Source organism: Plectropomus leopardus, chromosome 21, assembly GCF_026936395.1.
Source record: "Plectropomus leopardus strain MGB_pleo_1.0 chromosome 21, ASM2693639v1, whole genome shotgun sequence".
Taxonomy (NCBI): Eukaryota; Metazoa; Chordata; class Actinopteri; order Perciformes; family Serranidae; genus Plectropomus; species Plectropomus leopardus.
Genome location: NC_142196.1, coordinates 6,221,832 through 6,240,924, shown reverse-complemented (window position 1 = coordinate 6,240,924; position 19,093 = coordinate 6,221,832). Strand labels below are relative to the sequence as shown.

Sequence of the window (19,093 nt, the reverse complement as noted above, 5' to 3'; positions counted from 1 at the left end):
ATATCTCTGAAAGTGTCCTCTCTGCACTCTCCATCTCCTCTCTTGATTGTTCCCAGTGCTCGGAAGCACATCGGTCCTGAGTAAAAATATGCACCATTCTCCATAATCACAGCTCTGTAATTACAGGCCAATTACACTGTTTTCATGTGTTGTTTACGCTCCCCCCAGAATATATTAGCTCAGTGTTTACTGCCATGGTGCTCGGCGCATGGATTGGTTGGTGACAGCGGCAAGAGGGTCAACAGCAGGGACATCAAAGACAAACAACATGCAGAAGAAAGTGTCTCTTTGTGTGTTGTGAAGTCACTGTGGGCTGACATGTGCAGTGTGCGAGTCTTTCCATCCACAGCTTTAAGTGTTTCCAGTGTGTGCGTGAGGCAACCTCTGTCCAGATGCTCTTTTCAGAACGTACAAAACTGTGTTTTTGAGCCCACCCAGACCCTATGGACCCCCCACCCCCACCCCACCTTATAGTCCTTCCTGCCCCTGCCATTGGGAGCCCTGGACCCCAGGATCTGGAAATGCACCACTGCATACAAAAACTCAATTTCCAAAGCTCTGTGCCTAAAACATTTAAAACTCAGATTTTTAAAAACAAGAGCAGAGCCAACGACTCGATAAATCGGCAATAAATCACGGAGAGCCTTTTATTATTTTATCATCCTTTTTTCCTTGTTTTTTCTAGTTTTTTTCTTTCTTTACTACTTTGCTACTGAATGCTCGGTCCACTTTGCTGTTGCCTTTGGGCTCCACTGACAGTGGGGTTTCACGGACCGCCAAAGGGGAAAGCTAAGAAGTTTGATGGTTTCTGGCGTCATTCTGGAAGTCCAAAAATACTAGCTCACTTAACATCACCGCGGGGTAATGGAGGGAGAGCAATAAGAGGGCAAAAAAAAGGAGAAAAAATGGACTCGTTTGAAGAAAACTGGGTGAAAATGAGAGAAAACAAGCGGGGGCTGACAAATTAGAAAGGGAATGAGGTTACACCTGTTAAGACGACTGCGGAGGAGAGTGGTCGACTATCATCATTACCATCTGGTGCTGTTGTTAGCAACATACAACAATAAACAAGGCAGGCCCTGTTGCACAAACCAAGGGCTGGGCTGAATTAGCCAGACAAATAAACACACACACACACACACACGCACACACACATTTTATATGACATTTACATTTCAGGCTTTCAGTTGGTGGTCTTATCCAAAGTGACTTAGAATAAGCGTCAAGTCTTAGGCCACCAAAAATCACATGTTGCCTAAAATAAGTGTTCAGTGGCTTTACAATGTTCCCATGACCATAAAACAAGAAAATAAAGTGTTTAAAAGATCAGAGCACATTAGAGGAAGGACGGGACTTTAAAGGGGTAGTTTTACATTTAAAGGTAATCTGCTTTCTTCCTGAGGATTTAATCAGAAGAGTGATACTAGCTATCAGACTGGCATTAATATTTTTAATCTTTTTTTTTTGTTTTTTTTATATCAGTGTGAAAGTTTGTTGAGCTTGATGTAGTTTACATGATGCACAATTCTTGCAACTTGTGCTGTTGTACCCACATTTTTGACTGCGCTTATTGGAAGTCACTTTGAATAACAGCATCAGCTAAATAAATTCAATATAATGTAACATAGTTTGTCCAGTTTAGTTATACTGAACTAAACTTAAGCTGTTTGCTAAATAAATGTAATATAAGCGTGACATTTTTTGTTTAGTCTAGTTAAACTAAACTTTGTTAAGTTAAAATGAACTAAAACTGTCAGCTGAATAAATGTAACATAAATGTAACATAGTCTAGTTACTAGTTTGTTTGGTGTTTTTTTTTTGTGGCGCTCTCATGAGCTACTAATGTCTGTTATTACAACAACAAAGTTCCATACTTGGATCATAAGAAGACAACTAAGCTGACTCCATCTGCCAATGAATGCCATGACATGTGGTTGAAACTACAGAAAAATCTAGTTAGGTTGAAGGGTAAGTTTGGTAGTTTTTAACCTGGACCCTTTTTTCTGTGTTTTGTGTCTAAGAGATAACTGTTTTTTTAAAATTAGTCTGGTACTGAGAGAGTGCTACAGCCAACAGCAGCGAAACAAGCTGCAATCTAACCACTTGGGCGTGTTTTCAGCATCAACGTATGTCCATTAAAAGCTCTCGTTTTGCAGCTGGCAGGTTTAAATTGTTATTCTAAGTATCTGACAATTTATGGAAAGGATGCCTACAGAGGTAGACCAGTGAATAAGAGTAAGATCCCACTATTTATTTAAAAAGGAGTCTGGTTACTGTGAAACCAAAACGATCTCACTCTAAAACAAAAAGGTCTATCTCTGTAGGGATCCTTTCCATAATGCTATCAAATACTTATAATAAAATTTGAGCCTGTCAGTGGCAAAAACAAGCACTATGAAAGGATTTAAATGAACAGTGTGAACATACCGAGTGATGACATTACAACCTGTTTCCTGCTCCATACTGAACCAATTTCACAAAGTGTTGTTCCCATTAGTCACTTAGACACAAACATATGGGGAAATCAAGTCTAGAGTAAAAAATACCAATCATTCCCTTTCAAAAGAAAAATTTCAAAAGTGGATAAAAGTTGGTTTCTCCTAAGTTGCTCTTTAAAAAAGGTTTAGAAGTTGTAACTTGTTGTTTTACTAATGATTATTAACTAATTAACTTATACCTTATTGATCCATTAGTAAGAGCAACACCTAGGTTGCCAGGTGGGGAAAAAACTGGTTTGATGATGAGCCATTAATGATCATTGTGTCAATGTTAATATTTCTATTAAACCATAAAGCCTGCATATTAATAAAGTATTTAATAAAGTTGTCAGCGACTGTAAAAAGTTACAATTGTATAAATCAAATCCATCAAGCCTGCAGCTGTAAATGTTAAAAAATACTTAACTGGATGAACACCAAGCAGAGAGTGTTTTTTTAACCACCTGGCAACTCAAAAGTTGTTCTGAAAAATAGCTTAAATGAGTGATCTAGAAAATGTTAAAAAGAGCTATTAAAAATTCACTAAAGCAATTACTTTTTAACAAATATCCCGATTAAAGAAAAGTTAAAGAAAGAGGAATCAAACTGTGTCACTGGGAAGGAGGTGAAATGCATTTACTTTGACTGGAATGAGAAGATTATTCCACCACTGGAGAAAGACAGATAGTTGGAAACACACACATACAAGCACACACACGCAAATCCAAACTCAATTGTTGAAGTAAGGAAATGAGCTAAGCCGATTTCCTCCAAAGCACCTGATGAGAACCAGAGTGGCGTTGCAGACTCGACAATCTGCTCGCTGCTGACCTGAACAACCACAGAACAGGTCAGCATGAGAACGGATCATGTCGTTACGCGGCTCCTTTGATTGCTCAGGCGGGCCAGCAGAGGTCTGAGGATGATTCAGGACTTACTGTCACCACAGGAGAGTCATAACTCCGCACTAGCCAGAAAATGTTTCATCTCGCAGCCGCACTTTACCTCCAGCAATGCCTGCGTCATGAAAATCACCAGATACAAAGTCACATCCAAATTACTGAATGTGCAGACATGTGACTGCGTTGACCTCTTACTTTTAGCCAAATGTTTTTGGTTCTGACCAAAAAAGAAATGACTAACGCTTCAGGCGACTTATGGAGACGTCTTTAGATGCTATCTTTGATTTGACACCAGCCCAAGCCACAGGGTCTTGAGCACGAGGTGCGACACAGAGCTTCCAGATCTATTACTTTAACGATCCGTGCTTTTTATAATGTCAAGAAGAGTCTGTAAATGAAGTTAGAGATGCCTTGGCACTCCACTACCTTACACTCTGCCAACGCTACTTTTATATTAGCCCTCCAGCCATGTCTCTCCCTTTCTCTTTCTGTCTCTACGGGTGGCGAAGGAGTCTGAGGCTCCAAAGAACCAAACTGTCAATTCCACTCACTAAGCCAAAGACATCATACACGGCGTGAATTTAATGCCTTCTCCTTTTGCCCTGACAACACTTTCATCACTTAAAAAATATTGAATAATTAGCTCTTACACTATTAAACAGAACATACACACAGTGACAGAGCCAGACAGATACTGAGCCACTGCCCAAAAATGACTCTCCCATCCGCTGCCTTTCTTTTTCTGTGTTGCTTTTTTTCCATGTCTGCCCGGCAGATGACACACTGCTGTATTTGAGTGTGTGTGTTTGTGTGTGTGGCTGCGGTCAGGGCAGATAACCAAGATCCAGCAATGAGGATTACGCTTTGTGTCTTCTTTCTAGATGGAGAAATAATAACAGTGTTTCAGATGTTAAAGCACTGCCAGGTTGTCATTGTGTTTACGAGTGCCAGTAAACAGAGTGTAATCAGGGCCCCCGTAAATCAGCCAAAATGAGGAGAGCGTCTCGACGAAGAAGTAAATACGTTGTCATGGCGAGTGTCTTCTCCTTTGTGTGTGCGCACGAACTGCCAGGGTGTCACGGACAAACAAAAAAAGCAACCAACTGGCTCATCACGAGGAATCTGGGATTGGGATTTGGCGTGACAACAGATGATCGCATGAAAACGATCATCACAAATGACTGAAACGAAGATAGCATCTGAGGATCCCCCCGCTCATACTCCAAATGCCGACCTCATGACAACAAGGACGCACCGCTGGAGCAACGACACCGCTGATGATGAACAGATGTCAGCAGTGCTTTGACATAACAGGTACAAGAGAGACAAACTCTTGACTCTTCCCAGTCGAGTCGTCTCATCACAGGTTTCCCAGTAACATCCTCTGGGGATAAACAGTTGTTGTTTGCGGTACACAAGACACACACATTAGGGAGAAAAAAAATCCGAAACCACGGGTAAACATTATTCAGATTTTTAAGTGTTTTCATGTGCCCAAAAATATCCTTTTTTTTCGGGAGCTGGAGGCCAAATGATATGTTTGAGCTGCACTCACTGCATCATTATGTTGCAATTCTTCACAGTGGTAGGTTGAATTGCCCACTCACACTCTTGGGGGATTTCTGAGCGTGCGTGTGTCCTCTCTATGTCACACCTCTGCTCTCTCATTAAACCTCTCTCGGCTCTCTTCTATCCCGTGGGAAACACAATGGAAGCCCATTGTTCTAGACGCGGCTTTTAAAATGGAAACAATTTGTGTTTTATACAGAGCGGGGCAGTGCGGCTCAGTTTCCCTGACTAGGCAGGCAGCTGTGAATCTGATGACCCGATTGTGTGTGTGTGTCTAAAAGCCTTGGCGTGCTGATGATTTAAAAACGATCAGGTTTAGAGGGCTCATTATTCTGCGCTCTTCCAGTTCTATGTTAGGGAGGTTGCGTATAAACAGTGTCTGTTCCGATGTTTGTCTGTTAACACTTCTCCGCAGGATGACGGCTAGAATGAACACTGTCTCAGTCTGGTGCTGTCTTCTCTGTTTGTCTCGCACCCAGCCTCTGTTTAGTGGTCGGAAGCCAATATCCCATCTTCCAGTGACAGAGGTTCACCATCAGGGTTTTTTTTTTCTCCTCCTTTCTCTCCCTCTCTGTGTTTTTATCCACCTTTCCATTCACATGAAGCTGAACCGCAGCTTAATGCCAGGATTATACCTCACCTCTGCCAACTCCCAGTCGTTCCCACCGTTGGAGCGGCCACACCCTGCAGGACACTTCACAGCCTCTCATATACATCACTGAGGACTCCACATCATCGAGACACACTGCTAAAAGACTTAAAGCCTCACTCCAGTGTATTTTGGCGTTTTTATGATATTTAATATTTTTCTGAGTCATGTCCTGACAATGTTGATTAGTTACGCTGTTCGCTGAAAATACAAATAACAGTTTTTATTACAATTTTGCACTCGAAGTTTAAAGAAGGTTATTGCTAAAACAGGAAGATGACATATGACTATGGCAGACGACGTATGAGCAGCAAAACTGAACATCATTGTGAGCTAGCTAGTCTTATTTTATTGTTTTAAAGCTACATTAAAGATGTCACGGACGCAGACCATTTGCACAGCTAATGTGCTGCGAAATATATCTTTTTATTGGTGACTCCTAGAGCACACACATAGTGTAGGAGTGTGTTAGTCACAGGCAAAACAAGACAGTGACCTTATATTCTGGGATTATGTGGGATTGTTTTTTCAGTTTTTGGACCCACCCAGGTCCAAAAACCTATGAAACTTTTTCGCCAAGTTTTTGTCAAATGGGTAAGTTAAAGGAGCAGTTTTAGGAAGATTTAGGGGGATTTAGTGGCATCTAGTGGTGACAATTGCAGATTGCAACCAGCTGAAACTTCTCCAGATTAGAATTTCTTCAGTATTCATTGTTCAGGTTTTTCGCTGGAGCCAAAATATCAGCAGAGGTCTCTTCCTCTACAATATAAACAGGTCAGGTAAGTAAAACTTGAATATAAAGTGAATAAAGTAGTTTCATAATGCAAAACAGAGTTTTTTTTATGCTGCACATCACAGAGGGGCTGCTACCTATGGTGGCCAATGTGAAAACACAAACGGACCTATCTAGAGGCAGTTTTGGTCCGTTCTAGGCTACTGTAGAAACATGGTGGTGCAACATGGCAATCTCAACAGTCAAGTGCCAGCTCCATGTGTAGATATAAATGGCTCGTTCTTGGGTAACGTAAACACAACAATTCGTATTTTCGGATTGTTATACACACAAAAACATGAACATAATTATTAATTTATTCTATTTCTGCCAATATATCCCCCTAAATCCTACACAATGCACCTCGAACATCCTCAAATTATAGTAGGCTATGTAAAGGATTAAAGTTACTAAGCAACCACCAGCTGCAGTTGCAGCACACTGGCAAAAAAATGCCCCAAAGACTCCAAGTCGATGCAACGGTACAGTAGGGCTCAAAGGTAATTAAGAACAGACAGGAAATATTGATTTAAACTGAGGGTATTTTATAAACTTGTTCCTGGTGTTAAAAAAAACTTGCAAACAAACAAGTTGCCCATATCAACTGTCAGTTATAAAATGAAGCTAAGCATTAGTCATTCAGAAGTAACTTATATTTGACTGACCTCTATTGTTCATGCTATCACTTAAACAGGTCTGCTAGAAAGGCAGTCTGGTGATGAATTATACCCCCCATCCTCATGCTGAAAAAGATCGTAACCCAAAAAACACTTGTTTGAGTGGGGGCTTTAAGAGCAGGCTAATGTTATGCTTTTATTTTGACACATGCATTTACCATGCAGGGTGGTATCATCTGTGCACATATGCATAGCTGTATGTGTAATCCCTTTAGTAAAATTACAAATTATATTTGAAAGTCATGTTTGCAATCTGTTTCAAGAAAGCAGAGCCTATAGTACACACACACCAACACATATGCATACTTACACATACACTTACACATACTTATACTGTGTGTTCAAGGCTGTTAATCTTATTATATACCTAATCCTTACCCTTTGCATCACCTATGGTTATTTGCAATTTACAATAAATCCTCATTCTAGCCTGACTTTGAAGGCTCAATTCACCCAAATTTTGGAACAACCCATTTTCAACATAAGCCTAGTGATATATAGCTGTCAAATTTTTAATTTGTGGTGCTCACAGCATTGAAGAAAATGAAACAACAATAACTCCCTCTAAAGAAACAGTGACTCATTACTCTGTTCCAAATGGTGCCACGAGTTATGTGAATTTCCTTTTTTTTAAAGTGCAGTTTCACCACAACATTCACATGCACTACATATTCAGATGCCTTCAAAATCAAGAGAAAAAAGCAGCAAACATCTATGACAAATATGCCAGAATGACTCGTCTGCAAAAGTTATCAGCTGCAAAACTTAAAGCAACTGAGACAAAAAAAAAACAAACAAAAAAAAAACACATAGCTTGATGTTGTGTGTGTTTTTGTTCTTTAAAGAAGCCAATCTACTTATGGAAGAAATACAATGAACCATTAGGATGCTTCCTCGTACTTCATTGTTTATTGAGTTTAGTATTTATCTGAAAATCTGCACAGCAGCTTGGCAAAAAACTGCTAACTTCTTTTTTTTTTTTCAAAACAATTGAGATTAAGCTATTTAGTTTTAAGACGTTTGGAGCCACTGGTTCCCTGTTCCAACTACCAGAGAAAACAGTTGGCAGTGAGGGCTCTGGATAATCCAGCATAACGGGGACACAGGGTTTTGGAAAAACATCTTGCTGTTAAGTTATTTAAATGAAAAATTTAAATACTCTGAGGAGCACAAATAAAACCCAAATCACCTCTATTGCACTGGAAGAGGTTTCCAGAGTGGATATTAAAAGTAGAACTATCTACATGGCCAGACACATCTTGGGGTAAGTGCAAAAATATGAACGATATATGAAATAATGTGAGCTTTAATTTCACATCAGTTTAACCCTTTGAAACCTGAGCACATTAGTTTAATTTCTATCTAAAACATGGAAAGAAGGTAAGGGGCAACTTAAAAACACATGGCTCAAAAAGCTGTGATTAGAATAAAAAAGTAGCAATGAGAATAGCAATAGAGTAGAAACAGAATTAGTACTTGAGAATAAGAAAAAAGTAAAAAAAAAAAAAAGAAAAGAAAATTACCTGAAAATAAGCACAAAAAAAAAGTTAAAAACAATACCAAATGAGAACATTACCCAAAAAAGTGCAGTCTTTTCAAAATGAATATAGTTTTCTGGACATTTTCTGTAGTTTTATTTTTTTATTATTATTATTTCAGGTCATTTTTTCCCACCTTTTTCATCACCACAATTTTGGGGATATTTCTTGCCAAGTTGGTCATTGCATTTTCCTGTTTTTGAAACAATTCAAAACAATTTGCTCAGGTTTCAAAGGGTTAAACAGCTTGTGGAACTTATCTAAATGCAGCATAACGCTGATACTCAACCAGGTCTTTAAGAGTTAATTGTTCTAAGGCAACCTCTAAATCTAAGTCCTATTCCTAAAACAGCTCCACAATAAAGTGAGGTCTGGTCAGCTGTCCGCACACACACAGAATTCCCTCCTCTCCCTATCTCTGTGAAAAGAAAGACAACCGCACACACACACACACATGCTCACTCTCATTTCTTCCAACCACGGTCTCTGTGTCTCTTAGTCACTGCCACCACGCTGTCTTTCTTCTCCCAACAGGCCGCTGCTGGAGAAACTCAACTCTAGATCTGGATGGAACAAGTGCCTCCCTCTCCCTCCTCTCATCCCTTCCACACACTGATTCCTAAAGCCCAACCTGAACCCAGTGAGTCTTGGCAAAAGCGTCTGTCTTGGAACAACATCCCCAACCCCCCTCCTCTCTCTGTCTTCCCTTTCTCCTTTCCTATGAAACTGTGGAAAGAGAAAATCGTAGCCAGTCCATCCACATCTCTGGATTCCTCAGATGAGGAGTCCTCATCCATCACTGTCCAGGAGTGGCTCATTGTCACAGAGCCGCCCCGCATCGAGCATTGTCTTTCCTGTTGCTCTGTGGCCTACAGTAAATTACACCGCCGTTCATCAGTCAGCGAACATCACATCGGGGTCCTAAATCACACACACAACAGCCACCATCCCTCAACAACACTGCTGTATAAATCATCACAACGGGGCTTCTCTTCGGCAGGGAAACAAGAGAGACATTAATGGTAAAGGAAATCCAGTTAAGTGTATCTTATTAGTCAAAAAAAAACCAAAAAAAAACAGCCATGATAGAAATCTGTTTTTATCAGGAACAACCATCACATCTTTCTACCTCTCTACCTCAAGACAAGAAATCCAAACATTCCTTTTTTTTCCACATTAAGAATACTTTTCTTCCATTCACCTGGACGACTCCAGTGCTCCTTAAGTGCCACTAAACTCTCCAGGAATCAATAACTGTCTGGCACTTGCTGTGACCTAATTCTAAAAAGGCCCTCAGGATCTCAGCGGCTGCCGTCAAACACTGCTGTTTTCGTTGAACGTATTTCGAAGAAAACTATGTGTTGAACAACACATGACTTGACAAATAAGTCCTTCTAATACTGTAAAATAAAGGTGACTGCTGCTTTGTACAGTTTGACCAAGAATGTCTGGTTGATGCATTTTGCAATAAATTGTAGTAAAAGACAAAAAAAATAATAGTTATTAGGTAATTTTGCCAGTTTTTAACTTTTCACAGTCTATTTTTCCAATACTTTCGCTAATAATCAAATATAACTAATGCCCTACCTGTACTTTGTATTTAGTGCTTATTAGCAAATAAGCTATCAAAATGCTTATATGTTAAATTAAGATGATTTTAAAGTGAAATCTTGTTCTAATCTCACACACTGGACCTTCAAAAATTTGAAGTTGAAAATTAAACCCTGGATTTATGCATTTGTTTTTGTCATGTAGGCATATGCAAGAGCACACAATTTAATCAATTTAATGTTTTTTTTTGTTTATTTATTTATTTTTTTTTGTTTTTTTAACAAGATCTGGTTGGTGTCTTCAGGGCAGTCGGAAATTTAAAAAATCTAAAGTTTCTGTCAATGAAACACGATGTTGTTTTAGCATTTTTTAAACAAAACAAACTTTTCATAATGTGCAGCAGGTTTTTGGGGTTCAGAGCGATAAATACAAAATACAACAATTTAAAGTTGTGTGTCTTTCCCTTTATCCAAAACAAAAATCAAAACTGCTTTTCGTTTTTTTTTTTTTTTTGGTTTTTTTTCCATTTTTTGGGGGGGCATGCCTCCCCCATGTTGCACCACCCCTCCCCCCTAATAAATAAACAACAGTCCCTAAATATTAGCATGTTAGCAGTGACAATCAAATTCTTTTAGTGTACACCAGCATTTTGCTAGTACTGCTGTACAGAACTGCTGTAACCTCTTCGTGTGTTAAAATATTGACGGACTAATGTGTAGCCTAAAAAAATAAAGATTCATTTAAAATTGCTTTTCAGTTATGTAAGCAGCATGACTTTTCATTTTGCGCCACCATGAGGCTGTTTTGAAATGAAATGTCTCTGCAGCTGTTGGACGGATTTAGCCATGAAAATTTGGTGCACAAGTTTATGTGTACCATTGAATCAATTGTAATAACTTTGGTGACTTTTAATACTGACATCATGGAATCAAAATTTGTCCATTAATATGGCCAAATATCTGCAAAACTACTGACATTCCTGGCTGCCTTGTGTGTAGCGTACATTGTGTTAAGTGCTGATTAGCTAATGTCAGCATCCCAAACTAATTCGGTTAACATTATCTGCTGGACATCAGCATTTTAACATTTTCATTCTGAGCATTTCTGCATGCCAACAACAGCATTTAGCTCACAGAGCCATGATGCTGTGGACTCAGAAAAATGTCCATTAACTTAATTTAATAGATGCTCTTTCGAAAGAGGCACATGAAAATCAAATTATTGGAAACTTGCTGGTGGCCATTGACTTGCTTTCAGCTATCGGTACTTTTCCACATCAATAGAAGCTTTGGCAAGCGCTCTACATTCACCATCAGGCTTCTGTACTCAGCTGTAACCAGAGTCCATAAAGGAGAGAACCTGAGAAAATGTACCGGTGTCAACCTCGTGTAAAATGTCTGACCGAGATCTCTCCGTCTCCGTCCGCAGAAACGTTTGGAGCTATTTGGCGCATAATGATCTATATGATATCGGACGGGGCGAAATCTGGTACGGGGGGAGAAGAAAAACATTGAGCCAGATTCCTGCCATTTAATATCCCATTAAAGGGTAATTTGGCATGAAACCCCTGGCATGTGTGATGGAATTCTACTGCTCCTTGTGTTCAATGAAATTCCCCACAGGCTTTGGCCTGTAGGTGTGTGTGCGTGTGGGTGTTTGTACTGGATGTGTGTGCTTGTATGAGGCCGCTGAATGGTACATGACTCTGTGTGTGTGTGTGCGCGCGCAAGTGTGTGAGCCCTTTCAAGCCAGCAGAAGTGTAGTTTTCCACTGGGGTAAATCTACACTCTCCATCTCCTGCCACGTCTGACTGCCCTCTGTAGTCACAGATAACACTGTGGGCTCAGGCTGCGGCCACAACAGCCAAGCAGCGCATTAATGGACTTTTAGCCAATGGGATGATGGTTACCAGGCACACCACTTTTGCTTTGACCAATCCCGACTCTTTTGCAGGCAGGGATTCGTCAAAAGAATGTGCCAAGAGACACCGTTTGCGCTCTTTCTTTCAACTTCAAATTCTTTTCCTCCCTACTTACTGAAAATGTCAGACATTTTGTCATTGTCTGTTGTTGGGGGGGGGGCATTCACAGAGCTTAAATCTGATTTATTCTGCCTTTTTTTCCCCCCGTTTTACTATATAAGTGCTGATTTATGTGAAATCTGCTACTCAGGGAAACATTTTTCTCTTATTATAAAAACACAATAAAACTATTTGTAAAAGAGGAATGTGTTCACTACAAAAATATCTGGAATGTGCAGCCACAGGAGAGAGAGAGAAAAAAAAACGGCCGAGGAAATGATGCAAACCCGAGCTTAGAATGATTCCTCCTTGCCTCCCTCTTTCATTTGCTCTGTCTGCGTCGGCGAGATCAGATGTGGAATTAAAATTTCATTTTCTCGACCTCGCTTTTGTTTCGTTTGTTCAACTGGGCGATCGCATCGGAGAGGGCCCCAGCAGGTGTTCCGTCCCATGAGTCAACACCGCCTCGGAGAACTTTCCATGTGTGGATTCAAAAGCTTCTCTTGCATGTAACAGAGTAACACTTCTGTAAAAGTGCCAGAGCCCGAGAAATCCAAGAGGGACACATCAGCGCCAAGAAATTATATTAACCATAGAGATAAAATAGTTACTCTCTATTAAAAACAGCAGGCCGGCCAGGTGAATTAATCCTTTTTTTGGGATTTCTCTTATTAAAATCTGGTAGAGTGGGAGTTATAAGTCTCACTTGGTCTATCCATCTCTTTCTCTCTTTCTCCATCTGTGAGTCCCAGCAGGTGCTTAGATGTGAAAAAGCCTGATGTTCGTTCAGGTCACTGGGTTTCAAGTTCTTCGATCAGGAGGATTGTAACCGTCGGGGCCGCTGATGCATACAACGCCCCCCACCCCCGCCCTCCTTCACGCTCAGATAATATGAAACACATTTGTCCTGAAGAGGAGCTCCGAATGAAACACAATAAAATCGCCCCCCTCCATCCTCCTTTGTCACTCCATCACCTACACCTTCAAATCATACCCCCCCCCGCTCCTGTCCATGCTCAACAGAAAGTGAAAGCGTTACTCGGTAGTGAAGTTCATGAACAAAGAGCCAGTGTTCTCAGCTGGAGAAGAACTTGGACAGATCTGAGCGTGATTGTTCGCAGCTTAGACGAGTTGCGAGCTGAAGAGAGAGTTTTTGTGATTTGCAAGGTCGTGACACGACATTCGCAATTAGGAGGTGATCAGCGTCAATTACATCACTGTGAAACATTTTAAGCTGGTTCAACTTAAAAACACAAGTTCATCTGCTGCCTCACTCCTTGCTAACAGGACACATATTTTTTTTTTTTTAATTCAAAAACAAAAAAGTATCTCTAGAGAGGCGATGCATGCTGAAGAGTCTGCTAATATACTCATGCTTTTCAGAGGTACTTTCATTCTGCTCTAGAAGATTAAGTTGAAATAACTTGAAATTCATTGATAAAACATGTTTATGTTAAATCGGTCATAAACTATTAGTTGATTTCACTATGTTGTATGTTTTACTGTGTTTACAGCTTATTGATTTCTATCTAAACTGTAAAAATAAACAATTTGTATTAGCTTGAAACATTTAGTATCTGTGCTACATACATCCACTCTTTTCATGTTGTGCCATTTTTCTGTTTTTATTTTTTTACTTTTTGTTTGTTACATTTTATATACAAACTCCCACAAATTGTCTAACTTACAAAGGAAAAACATTTGTGGCAATTTTTCTCTTACTAGACCTTCATTTTTGCCTAATAAAAGTCTGATTACCAGAATGTCAAAATAAATGTATTTCTTTTGTAAGTTAGACAGTGTGCTGTGTGTGTTTGTCTGCAAACTGTGTCCAACTTGTCCCTCTCCTGCGCACCTGTTTTGAAACTTCTCTTTTGTTCTGACCTTTAGTTGCTTGTAATTGATCGTGAAAAATTCACATTGTTGAGTCTAGCTTGAAATGAGCTGCAGAACAACAAAGATGCCCTACATAAAAACACGTGAAAGTAATAAAGTCCGTAAGTCGACATTTTTTTTAAAGGATTATTTCCTTCCAGAAGGTGTCAAAAGCCAAGAAACGGAGCATACTGTGCAAAGACGTACATCCAGGCAAAAAGGGACAATAAAGCTTCAGCTTTGACAAAACCAAAGAAACACTTCATCTGTCTCCGTCTCGCTCTGGAATGTGTTTTTCATTCTGCAGGAAAATGAATGACTGAAAACGACTTTTTCTGACGAGAGCTATATGAGCCCATATACAAAACATAAGCAGCAATAATGTAAATTATATGTGACCTACAGATTTTTTTAGTTATTACTTTTCTATAAAGTTAATAGCCTACTCCCTTGGTCTAAAAAAAGACACACACACACACCGCCGACACACAAACACACAGCCCATTTGCCTTGCCCCTGCTCTCTCAGCGGGACCTCATGGCAGGATCAAAGGCATGCCAAACAGTAGTCTGAAAGTGAGCATGTTCCACATGGCCTTGTTGTGTCTGGCCTGCTAAAGCCCGGTCAGAGGAGCTGGCTGGGGGGAATTCCTTCCCTGCTCGGCTGCAGTGTGTGAGAGACAGCCAGTGTTCTTGTGTCAGAGTGTGAAGTGACAGTACATGGGCTCCTCTGCGTGTTTCAGGGTTTTGGATTCATGGAGCCTTGCTTAAATCTAATAAAACAGTTTTTTTTTTAAAGGCTCGGGGCCCTCGTTTCTGCATCTCTATTTCATAAGAATCACATTGGGCAACACCACACTGAAAGACACAGTGTGAGCAGGCAGCAGAGGCAGTGTGATATAGCGAGACTCAGACCTTTGGAAATAATGGACCAGCTGCGGGAATTAAAACAAAATGTGCAGATGGAGGGGACAAAAAAAGAACAAAAGTGAAGGATGTCGTGTGTGTGTGAGAGAGGGAGACTCTCGAAGGGAAAGAATGCAAGAAATGTGGCTCCTTACCAGCCCGATAAACAAAGTTCGCCTCGGCCTCAGAGGAGGACGGCGAGAGCAGCTCGTCGTCATACTCGTTGGAGCTGAAGGAGCCAGAGTGGTTCCTCTTGCGAGCGTCCATGACGGCGTTGGCCACCATGACGTGGCGCAGCGAGTCGTTCAGGTAGCGGTGGAGCAGGCTGCTCTTGTACTTGGGTGGAGGGGACACATAGTCCTCGGCCAGTGAGGAAGCCGAGCGCAGCCCTGCACCCATGCTCATGCCCATGCCCATACCCATGGCCATGCCCACCATGGAGGAGCCCTCCTTCTTAATAACACTCTGGTACATGGGCTTGTTGAGCTCCTCAGGGCCATTCTGTGTCCTCTGAGGGTTGTCCCCATCTACGCCATCAAGAGATAAAATCAGAAAAAAACTATATTTAGATGCAATGCAGAAATACATTTCCAATTAATATTTAAGTACAAAAGCATTTTCACTCAAATATTTTCACTCATCCACACTCTCCCTTTCTTTTGTCTGTCAGTACCTTTTTTACTTTTTTTTTTCACCACATATACCATTTATATGTCAGTATTGCCTAATAGCTTCCTGTGTTTTCATAAAAATGCATATATTTGCATTTTTAGCATGTGATTCCTAAAAATATAACATCTTTAAAACACATTTGTAACTCATGTAATTCTTAATAGATAGATGGATGCATTTTCTTATAAATAACTGTTATAGCAGAACTAATTTCTTCATTGTATTTATATCTTAGCACCTGTATACAGTCCACACTCTATTTAAGTTTTGAAATGCTCTTTCTTCACACTGATTAACTGTACATAAGCTCATAATAATGACGTGGAGTTTATTAGTTATGTAATGTATTAACGCCAATGGAGGTCCATTCAGTTCCACAGTATTTACAACACAGCACATTAAAGGGAAAGGCCACATAAATTAAGAACTCTAGTATGTTTTTTCCATTGTCTAAGAAAGCTCAATCAGTATCTCGAAAATGAGCTACTGTCTCATAGCCAGAAACCAGGATATAATGGATATAAAGTATGGAGCTGCTACATAGACAATGAATGCAAGACTGATTTTGTGGAACCACAGAATTATGGTTTTCTTTTTTAGGGTTTTAGAGTTAGGGTTAACCCCTAACCCTAACTCAAATGAGCTTTATTTTATTGTAGTAAACAAATATTGAAACGAAAAATATACTCATATTGTGCGACTCACTGTGGTGTCACCATATTACTTCCAGATAGTCAACTGGCAATTATTTTATATTGCGGATATATTTGAAATATGCATTTTTAATTTATTTTTTTTTGTCATTTTCAGCCATAACTGTAACTTTTGAAGATGTATAGTTAAATATTGTAGTGTGACATGTCTGCTGTGCTCATTAAAGTAATGTGTTGCTTTAATAGGATCTTTGATCAACAACAGCAATGTACTTCTTTGGACAGGGGCCGCAGAAAAAATGTATTTTAGCCACTTAAAAAAGTCGCACCCCAAAAATTCAATATCAGTTTAAAGTGTATGATATATTTGGAAAATTTTAACCTCCTTATTTTCCACACTAACCAGTCAAAAAAGCAGTAGATCAGCAGCTCCTGAGTTCTAAAATTAGTGTTTTTATCAATAGAGTTTGATGGCTTTGAGGTAATAGCCTCAGTTACCCGTCACAAAGGGCTGTTTGAGGGCAAGGTGAAGAGGTGAAAATACTGTAAATAAATTGAACACTTAAACTGATATTGATTTTTTTCAGATGGGGCTTTTTTGGGTAGCTAAAACTAACTAACTGATGCAGCGCTTGCTCATTTTATGCACTTGACGCAGGGGTTTTCTACTCAAAAGTTATTGTAAACAAACATTTGATTCAGTCTATACTCAGAACGTTCCCCTGGGTGCTCTCACTGTCATCAGTAACATCTTTCCTAATTCACTGTCTATGAAGCAGCTCCAGACTTCATACTTGATGACATCCCAACTTTGAATTTTGGCACCCTAGCTTTTGGGAGTTGTTCGGTTTTATTTTTTTCTTATACTATAGGAATAAAATGGTTGTCCTACCCCTTTAATGTTATTCATTTTTCAAATGACTATAACATCATCCAAAAAATCATGCCAGTCAGCCTAAGTGCGCGCAGCAATCACACGCATTTTCTTCAGCAAATGCTTCTCCTGTTTAAATGATTTTCTAACTTCTGTGCGTTGCATGTTCGTCCCCACTGACTCACAGTCTGCTTATTCTGAGCTAATCTTGAATCTAAATTCCAGGGCAGGGAGATTTCAACCTGGCGCTCCTGCCCTCCTGTTGGCATTGCCTCAAGAGCAGAAAGCCCAGCCGAGACTTAAGACGCATTACCAAACCATAACGGATGGTAGCCTATTTCCTCTCCATCAAGACCACATTGCCCCTCTATTCCCCTGCAGAAATAAATAATTTCCAGGGCGCTCTGCGGCCCGAAGAGATTGAATTAAAGCAAAGGTCCCCTACCTGATGAAAGAAACGGGGGAGGAAAGATAAAACACCGTACTGAAAAACCAGATATCCTCTGGCAGGAGGGAAATCAGGGAGAAGTTCACTCGAGATACTGTCCCTGCCAAGACTGTAATTTTGTAATTTGGGCAGGTTGGACTTTTGATTCAGTCTGGGCCAAATTAAAATTACAGCTCCCACATATCAGAAACACATGGAGGTAGTGCTCGCTTTCCCCTGTGCAGTCTGAGGGAGAATTTAGCGAGTGTTTCAGCGATAATAACTCTGACCACTCATTCTAATCCCATGGCAGTGTCCTTTTACCTCTAGATCTGCCACCTTTTAAAATAAAACTTCCTTTTTCGCACCTACATGACAGCGTGTCCTCCACAGATCCCATGCAACAAAAAAAACCCCAGCATTTTCTCTCTATACTGTAAGCTACAGAACAAGCAGGACCATTTCAGGACAGTAGGAGGAATGCACACCGAGTCAGAGGGGTCAGGTCGGGCCCTGTAAATAGCCTCTGGAACAAAAGCATAGGCTTAAAAACATAATGGAGGGCTTTTTAGTGCATGGGTCAGGAGTGGGAGCAGGCTGCGGATAGCATCATAACCATAATGTGACAGGGAGAAGAGTCAGGGAGATATACAGAGCCTCCGGTGGTACAGTGGCCTGTGGCGGACACAATGCAAACACCATGCACACATTCCTCCCTCAGCCACACGCTCAGCCTCTCCTCCCCAAAAATTTAATTAGAGATCACTGACACCACAGCACTCTTCCTTTCTGTTCATCCTCTCACTGTGCGAGAATGTATGTTTTATGTATTTTTTTTTTATTTCCTGACGATGTTTTCAGGGCTGTCAGCGAATAGAAAACGGCAGTTGCTGTAAATACACGGCTGACAGAGAGCTACTCATTTTCAATTGTAGGCTGGGAGACAGAGGTTGGCTCAGCGGGGTGTCTTAATGACAGCGTGCCGGAGCCCGCCGGCCTCGGCGTCTCTCGGCTGGGTCACACACTCGCCATTTATACACGCCCAGAACATGGCTCTGCATAGCATCAGCCCGCTTTAGGACGAGCACAGAGGAGGGGGGTTGGCCTGGTCTTTGGCTTTATTTCATGTCATAATGTTAGATTTCAATTTTAGGGGCACAAGAGGAATGATGTAAGGAGATTCTCCCGGTCACTGTGTACAAAGAGCAACAGTTTCACACAAGACCAACAAGTTCATAACTGAAGTCCTTTTTGATGTGATGTATTTGAAGTGAACATTAATCGGATTGATGGATAGAGCAGTTAAGCAAATGGAACAGTTTTCCACCATGTCTATAAATTGTATATCTATGTGAAATCCTGCCAATCAAACAAAGTCGAGATTCAGATGTAGATGGAGGGTTCTTAATGTAGCCTCAACAGAAGAGAAACAAAGAGTTCTAATTCCCAGGTTGTCAAATACCGACACTGTGTCACGCCCCTCAGCACCTCATAGTAACGCACAGGGCACCCTTTAACATCTCTATATGACG

At 40.5% G+C, this 19,093-nt stretch overlaps 1 protein-coding gene across 1 annotated transcript in view; it reads right to left on the bottom strand.

The window, feature by feature from the left end:
* mkxa (mohawk homeobox a) overlaps window positions 1-19,093 on the bottom strand; it is a 35,028-nt gene that overhangs the window by 4,848 nt on the left and 11,087 nt on the right. Inside the window, exon 5 of the mRNA XM_042510547.2 lies at window positions 15,091-15,462. Within this exon, the coding sequence (XP_042366481.1) occupies window positions 15,091-15,462 (372 nt within the window). The remainder of the gene's footprint in view (window positions 1-15,090; window positions 15,463-19,093) is intronic.